At 44.1% G+C, this 8367-nt stretch overlaps 1 protein-coding gene across 1 annotated transcript in view; it reads right to left on the bottom strand.

The window, feature by feature from the left end:
- RPS6KA3 (ribosomal protein S6 kinase A3) overlaps window positions 1–370 on the bottom strand; it is a 157225-nt gene extending 156855 nt beyond the window's left edge. The window contains 2 exon segments of the mRNA XM_073565856.1: window positions 48–355; window positions 358–370. Coding sequence (XP_073421957.1) covers window positions 48–355; window positions 358–370 — 321 coding nt within the window.
- Between the last annotated feature and the right edge of the window lie 7997 nt (window positions 371–8367).

The raw sequence follows: 8367 nt of genomic DNA, 5'->3' as shown, positions 1-8367 counted from the left end.
GACAAGACACCACATGCCCGCGCCTCCTCCCTCCCTTCCCTGCTCACCTCGCTCTCCACTTTCTGCACCGGCAGCTTCTGCCACGGGTCTGCCAGCTGCGCCAGTGGCATCTTCCCCGGCGCTGGACGAGCAGCGGTATGCCCTGGGATTTCCCGTACAGCTTTCAAGGATGGGACAAAAGGAGCCGTCTCTCTCAGCTGGCCGCCCGCTTTACTGTTGGCTCCGTTGTCGGTTGTCCGGTAGCGGGCGAACGCGTACCGCTCCAGCGCAGCTCCTCTCCAGTCACACTCACTCACATACTGGTTTTCACTTCCTCTCTCAACATGGCGTCCCCAGCAGTACCTGCCGTTCTCAGAGTTCCCGACGTCATGGTGACGTCATCGGGTAGGCGTTGCATTCCCCGCCTTCGGTCTAAGGCCAACAGGTGACAGAGAGCACAATGGGGCGGGGCAGCGTGTGGGCTGGCCAGCAGTGTCCGTGTGGGCTGCCATCTTGGTTGTGGCAGTGCACGCTTAACTTTCAGAAGCAATGAAATTCGGCTGCGGTTTTTGGTGTAGACGTTTTTTTTTTATCTCTTGCTATTTTTAAGAAATTAAAATACGCCATGTTATATTGTATGCTGTGATTTAATATGAGGTTAGAGGCGTATAATACACTTGTAGGTCTTCCCATAATATACTAATGTGACGTGACCGAAGATTTAAGATGTATGGAGAGGATTTGGGGCTATAGAAACTGTTGGAGGACTGTGCCTGCCTCCCAGAAACCTGACCCCGATGTGATCGCTGCTAGTGATTGACTTCAGTCATTATCTTCCTCTAATGAATCGGCAAAAAAATGAACATTAACCGCAGCTGTCGGCCCTGATCACACCAACATTCAGCGGCTAAAGCCGGACTCAAGGAAGGAAAAAAGGGATAGAAAAATGAGCTTTCTAAATAGTGATAGTCCGAAATCACGTTCGTTTTCTTTAGGGAGTTCCTCACTACAGGACCGAATTACCGCTGCCATGTCACTGACAGACGGTGCTCGGTCCGGGGCACGCGAGCATGTGCAGCCATGAGCCGGCGGTACCGGCACCGCTCTCTCAGGTCAGCGCAGCTCCTACTGCACAGGCCCCGGCCCGGTCACCATTCTGCCGCTGTAACAATGTGGCCGGTAGTTCATTCCATAATAATTCATTTCCTAGTGAAAAACAAGTGACTTTCCAATTCTAGCTGTTTAGAAATGTATTTCTGCTGATATTTCTGTTGTTAATGTTTTCTCTTCCTGCAGTGCTGCCACAATGTAGAGGTTTCCATTAAGATTTCCAGTGTTTCACATTATCCATTATAAACAGATCCCATGTTATTAGTGTGTAATACTCCACCTAGTGGTTTTTATATGTTTATGTCAGCATTTTGCACCATAAAAAGGCTGCAAGTTAATCATTTTGGTGCAATTATGTGTCCTCTTATCCTGATACAAGTCACCTGATAAGTGTGCGTCATCCTATCCTGACACAAGTCATCTGATAAGTGTGCATCCTCCTATCCTGGCACAAGTCACCTGATAATTGTGCGTCCTCTTATCGTGACACAAGTCACCTGATAAGTGTGCGTCCTCTTATCGTGACACAAGTCACCTGATAAGTGTGCGTCCTCTTATCGTGACACAAGTCACCTGATAAGTGTGCGTCCTCCTATCCTGATACAAGTCACTTAATAAGTGTGCGTCCTCCTATCCTGGCACAAGTCACCTGATAATTGTGCGTCCTCTTATCGTGACACAAGTCACCTGATAAGTGTGCGTCCTCCTATCCTGATACAAGTCACTTAATAAGTGTGCGTCCTCCTATCCTGATACAAGTCACTTAATAAGTGTGCGTCCTCCTATCCTGATACAAGTCACTTAATAAGTGTGCGTCCTCCTATCCTGATACAAGTCACCTGATAAGTGTGCGTCCTCCTGTCCTGACACAAGTCACCTAAGTGTGCATCCTCCTATCCTGGCACAAGTCACCTGATAATTGTGCGTCCTCTTATCGTGACACAAGTCACTTAATAAGTGTGCGTCCTCCTATCCTGGCACAAGTCACCTGATAATTGTGCGTCCTCTTATCGTGACACAAGTCACCTGATAAGTGTGCGTCCTCTTATCGTGACACAAGTCACCTGATAAGTGTGCGTCCTCTTATCGTGACACAAGTCACCTGATAAGTGTGCGTCCTCCTATCCTGATACAAGTCACTTAATAAGTGTGCGTCCTCCTATCCTGGCACAAGTCACCTGATAATTGTGCGTCCTCTTATCGTGACACAAGTCACCTGATAAGAGTGCGTCCTCCTATCCTGATACAAGTCACTTAATAAGTGTGCGTCCTCCTATCCTGATACAAGTCACTTAATAAGTGTGCGTCCTCCTATCCTGATACAAGTCACTTAATAAGTGTGCGTCCTCCTATCCTGATACAAGTCACCTGATAAGTGTGCGTCCTCCTGTCCTGACACAAGTCACCTAAGTGTGCATCCTCCTATCCTGGCACAAGTCACCTGATAAGTGTGCGTCCTCCTATCCTGATACAAGTCACTTAATAAGTGTGCGTCCTCCTATCCTGATACAAGTCACTTAATAAGTGTGCGTCCTCTTGTCCTGGCACAAGTCACCTGATAAGTGTGCATCCTTTTATCCTGACACACATCACTTAATAAGTGTGCGTCCTCCTATCCTGATACAAGTCACTTAATAAGTGTGCGTCACACAAGTCATCTGATAAGTGTGCGTCCTCTTATCCTGACACAAGTCACCTAAGTGTGCATCCTCCTATCCTGGCACAAGTCACCTGATAATTGTGCGTCCTCTTATCGTGACACAAGTCACCTGATAAGTGTGCGTCCTCCTATCCTGATACAAGTCACTTAATAAGTGTGCGTCCTCCTATCCTGGCACAAGTCACCTGATAATTGTGCATCCTCTTATCATGACACAAGTCACCTGATAAGTGTGCGTCCTCCTATCCTGATACAAGTCACTTAATAAGTGTGCGTCCTCCTATCCTGATACAAGTCACTTAATAAGTGTGCGTCCTCTTGTCCTGGCACAAGTCACCTGATAAGTGTGCATCCTTTTATCCTGACACACATCACTTAATAAGTGTGCGTCCTCCTATCCTGATACAAGTCACTTAATAAGTGTGCGTCATCCTATCCTGACACAAGTCATCTGATAAGTGTGCGTCCTCTTATCCTGACACAAGTCACCTAAGTGTGCATCCTCCTATCCTGGCACAAGTCACCTGATAATTGTGCGTCCTCTTATCGTGACACAAGTCACCTGATAAGTGTGCGTCCTCCTATCCTGATACAAGTCACTTAATAAGTGTGCGTCCTCCTATCCTGGCACAAGTCACCTGATAATTGTGCGTCCTCTTATCGTGACACAAGTCACCTGATAAGTGTGCGTCCTCCTATCCTGATACAAGTCACTTAATAAGTGTGCGTCCTCCTATCCTGATACAAGTCACTTAATAAGTGTGCGTCCTCTTGTCCTGGCACAAGTCACCTGATAAGTGTGCATCCTTTTATCCTGACACACATCACTTAATAAGTGTGCGTCCTCCTATCCTGATACAAGTCACTTAATAAGTGTGCGTCCTCCTATCCTGATACAAGTCACCTGATAAGTGTGCGTCCTCCTGTCCTGACACAAGTCACCTGATAAGTGTGCGTCCTCTTATCCTGACACAAGTCACCTGATAAGTGTGCGTCCTCTTATCCTGACACAAGTCACCTGATAAGTGTGCGTCCTCCTATCCTGATACAAGTCACTTAATAAGTGTGCGTCCTCTTGTCCTGGCACAAGTCACCTGACAAGTGTGCGTCCTTTTATCCTGACACACATCACTTAATAAGTGCGTCCTCCTATCCTGACACAAGTCACCTGATAAGTGTGCGTCCTCTTATCCTGACACAAGTCACCTAAGTGTGCATCCTCTTATCCTGACACAAGTCACCTGATAAGTGTGCATCCTCCTATCCTGGCACAAGTCACCTGATAATTGTGCGTCCTCTTATAGTGACACAAGTCATCTGATAAGTGTGCGTCCCCTTATCATGACACAAGTCACCTGATAAGTGTGCGTCCTCCTATCCTGATACAAGTCACTTAATAAGTGTGCGTCCTCTTGTCCTGGCACAAGTCACCTGATAAGTGTGCATCCTCCTATCCTGGCACAAGTCACCTGATAATTGTGCGTCCTCTTATCGTGACACAAGTCACCTGATAAGTGTGCGTCCTCCTATCCTGATACAAGTCACCTGATAAGTGTGCGTCCTCCTATCCTGATACAAGTCACTTAATAAGTGTGCGTCCTCTTGTCCTGGCGTAAGTCACCTGATAAGTGTGCATCCTCTTATCCTGACACAAGTCACCTGATAAGTGTGCGTCCTCTTATCCTGACACAAGTCACCTGATAAGTGTGTGTCCTCTTATCCTGACACAAGTCACCTGATAAGTGTGAGTCCTCTTATCCTGACACAAGTCACCTGATAAGTGTGCGTCCTCCTATCCTGATACAAGTCACTTAATAAGTGTGCGTCCTCTTGTCCTGGCACAACTCACCTGATAAGTGTGCATCCTCTTATCCTGACACAAGTCACCTGATAAGTGTGCGTCCTCTTGTCCTGGCACAAGTCACCTGATAAGTGTGCATCCTCTTATCCTGACACAAGTCACCTGATAAGTGTGCGTCCTCTTGTCCTGACACAAGTCACCTGATAAGTGTGCATCCTCTTATCCTGACACAAGTCACCTGATAAGTGTGCGTCCTCTTGTCCTGGCGTAAGTCACCTGATAAGTGTGCATCCTCTTATCCTGACACAAGTCACCTGATAAGTGTGCGTCCTCTTGTCCTGGCACAAGTCACCTGATAAGTGTGCATCCTCCTATCCTGACACAAGTCACCTGATAAGTGTGTGTCCTCTTATCCTGGCACAAGTCACCTGTTAAGAATCATGGAATCGTAGAGTTGGAAGGGACCTCCTGGGCCATCTGGTCCAACCCCCTGCTCAAAGCAGGATTCGCTAAATCATCCCAGACAGATGTCTGTCCAGCCTCTGTTTGAAGACTTTTTTTGAAGGAGAACTCGCCACCTCTCGTGGCAGCCTGTTCCACTCATTGATCACTCTAACTGTCAAAAAGTTTTTTCTAATGTCTAATCTGTGTCTCCTCCCATTCAGTTTCATCCCATTGCTTCTAGTCTTTCCTTGCGCAAATGAGAATAAAGATGACCCTTCTCCAATGTGACAGCCCTTGAGATATTTGTAGACAGCTATTACGTCTCCTCTCAGTCTTCTCTTCTGCAAGCTAAACATTCCCAAATCCTGCAACCTTTCCTCATAAGAAAGGGTTTGTAGACCGGTCACCATTCTGGTCACTCTTTTCTGAACTTGCTCTAGTTTGTTGTTGTCTTTTTTAAAATGTGTTGCCCAAAACTGGACACAGTATTCCAGATGAGGTCTGACCAAAGAGGAGTAGAGGGTCATAATGACTTCACGTGATCTAGACTGTATGCTTCTGTTAATACATCGTACAAATGCATTTGCCTTTTTTGCTGCTGCATCACACTGTTGACTCATATTCAGTCTGTGATCTATTAGTATACCCAAGTCTTTTTCACATGTGCTGTTGCTTAGCCCTATTCCTCCCATTCTGTATATGCTTTTTTCATTTTTATTGTCCAGATGTAGTACTTTGCATTTTTCCCTGTTAAAAACCATTCTGTTAGTTGCTGCCCACTGCTCCAATTTATTTATATTTTTCTGAATCCTCTCTCTCTCTTCTCTAGTATTAGCTATCCCTCCTAGCTTTTTGTCATCAGCAAATTTAATCAGTTTACCCTAAATTCCTTCATCTAAATCGTTGATAAAGATGTTGAACAATACAGGACCCAGGACAGAGCCCCACTTGAGACATTCTTCCAACTGGATGTACAGCCATTTATGACCTCTCTTTGGGTCCGATCACTAAGCCAGTTATGAATCCACCTAACAGTTGCCTTGTCCATTTCATACTTAGTCATTTTGTCAATAAGGATTGTGTGAGATACTTTGTCAAATGCTTTGCTTGAAGTCAAGATATACTATATCAACAGCATTTCCCTGATCCAACCTATCAGTGACTCTGTCATAGAAGGAAATTAAGCTTGTCTGACATGACTTATTAGTTACAAACCCATGCTGACTCTGTTTAATCACTTCATTCTTATCCAGGTACTGACATACATGTTGTTTAATAATTTGTTCAAAGATCTTTCCTGGTATAGAAGTCAGACTCACCGGCCTATAGTTGCCTGGGTCCACCTTCTTCCCCTTTTTGAAGATAGGAACAACATTTGCTCTTCTCCAGTCTTCTGGGACTTCTCCTGTTCTCCACGAATTTTCAAAGATTATGGAGAGGGGTTCAAAACTTTCTTCTGCTATCTCCTTCAGTATTCTGGGATGTAATTCATCTGGACCTGGAGACTTGAATTCATTTAGGTTAGCTAAGTGTTCCCTCACTATATTTCTGTTTATAGATATCCTGGATTCTTCTATTCCCTTAATAGGACAGTGAAGAATAGTTGATGTTACCTTTCCTTTCTGAAAGAAAACAGATGCAAAATAGGAATTTAAAAGTTCGGCCTTCTCAACATCCTGTCTTACCATTTCATCATTTTCATCCTGTAAAAATCCTATAGCATCTTTGACTTTTCTTTTACCTTTGACATATGCCCAAAATCCTTTATTATTGCTTTTGATGTCTCTTGCAAGCCTCAATTCATTGTCAGCTTTAGATAATCTGATTCGTGCCCTGCAGGTTCTGCAGACAGCATTATATTCTTCTTTAGATATGCCTCACTGTTTCCATTTTATAAACATTTCTTTCTTCCTTTTTAGCATGTGCTTAAGTTCTGTGTTCATCCATCCTGGTTTCCTTAAACGCTTCCTATTCTTCCCTCTTTTTGGAATTGTTAACAATTGTGCTTTGAGAATTTCATTTTTCAAGATTTCAAATCCTTCCTGGACATTTTTGTCCTTAAGGATATCCAGCCATTGGATCCCTCCAATTCTTTTCCTGAATCCCTTAAAATCTGCCTTTCTGAAATCTAGCCTTGACGTCTGAGTCTTCACAGGTCTTCCTCCTCTAGTTATCCAAATTTCTAAAATAACATGGTTGCTACCTCCTAGGGTCCCAGCCACTTTTACCTCCTCAACCATTTCCTCCCTGTTTATAAGGATTAGATTCAAGGTAGCAGTTCCCCTTGTTTTCTCCCCTTCCTTTTGGAAGATAAAGTTGTCAGCAAGAGAGGATAAGAATTTCCTTGACCTGTTAGTTTTGCCTGAGAGAGATTCCCAACAAATGTCTGGATAGTTGAAATCTCCCATGACAACTATGTCATATTTTTTGGAGAACTTGGCCATTTGATGCATAAAGAGTTCATCCATATCTTCAGCTTGCACAGGCGGTCTGTAGTAAATGCCTACAATGGTGTCCTTTCCATTGTTCTGTCCTTGTATTCTTACCCAAACAGTTTCCACAGAACTCCCAGTCTCTGAAGCTTCAATCTCTGTGCAAATATATGCGTTTCTAACATACAATGCGACACCTCCTCGTTTATCAAGTCTGTTTCTTGCAAATAAGTTGTATCCTTCTAGCCTTGTATTCCAATCATGTGTATTGTCCCACCAAGTTTCAGTGATTCCAATGACATCATATTTCTTTTCCTGCGTTAGTAGTTCCAATTCTCCTTGTTTGTTGCCCATGCTTTGTGCATTAGTATAGAAACATTTTAGTTTGTGATTGGTTTCTCTTTCTCCAATATTTTTATTATTTAGATTTTTTGGTCTTTGTTCTTTCCTCCCACTTCTTCTAATAGCAGAATTCTCAATAGCATTTTTCAGGTGTATGACTTTTTTTGGCTTTTTGCTTCCCTTCCCACATTGTTCTAGTTTAAAGCTCTCCTGATGGGGTGTAGCAAGGCAACTTCCAAATACATGTTTTCTAGTCTTCGTAAGGTGCAGCCCATCTCTAGCAAGTAGTCCATCGTATAGGTAATACACTCCATGATCCAGAAATCCAAATTCTTGCTGACGGCACCATCGACGTAGCCAGTTGTTCACCTGCAGAATCTTATTCCACCTCCTTGTTCCATGGCCATCCACTGGGAAGATGGAAGAGAAGACCACCTGCGCTCCCAGTTCTTTCACTTTATTTCCTAAGTTTTCAAAGTCACTGCAGATGGTTTCCAGGTCGTTTCTTGCGGTGTCATTTGTCCCCACATGTATAAGCAGGAATAGGTAGTCATCAGTAGGTCTGAACAGTCCTGATATCCTGTCAGACACATTTTTAA

This window comes from Dendrobates tinctorius, unplaced genomic scaffold, assembly GCF_039654945.1.
Source record: "Dendrobates tinctorius isolate UK_male_01 unplaced genomic scaffold, ASM3965494v1 ptg000016l, whole genome shotgun sequence".
NCBI classification, from domain to species: Eukaryota; Metazoa; Chordata; class Amphibia; order Anura; family Dendrobatidae; genus Dendrobates; species Dendrobates tinctorius.
Note: the sequence above shows the minus strand (reverse complement) of the source record. Positions and strands in the feature narration are given on the sequence as shown.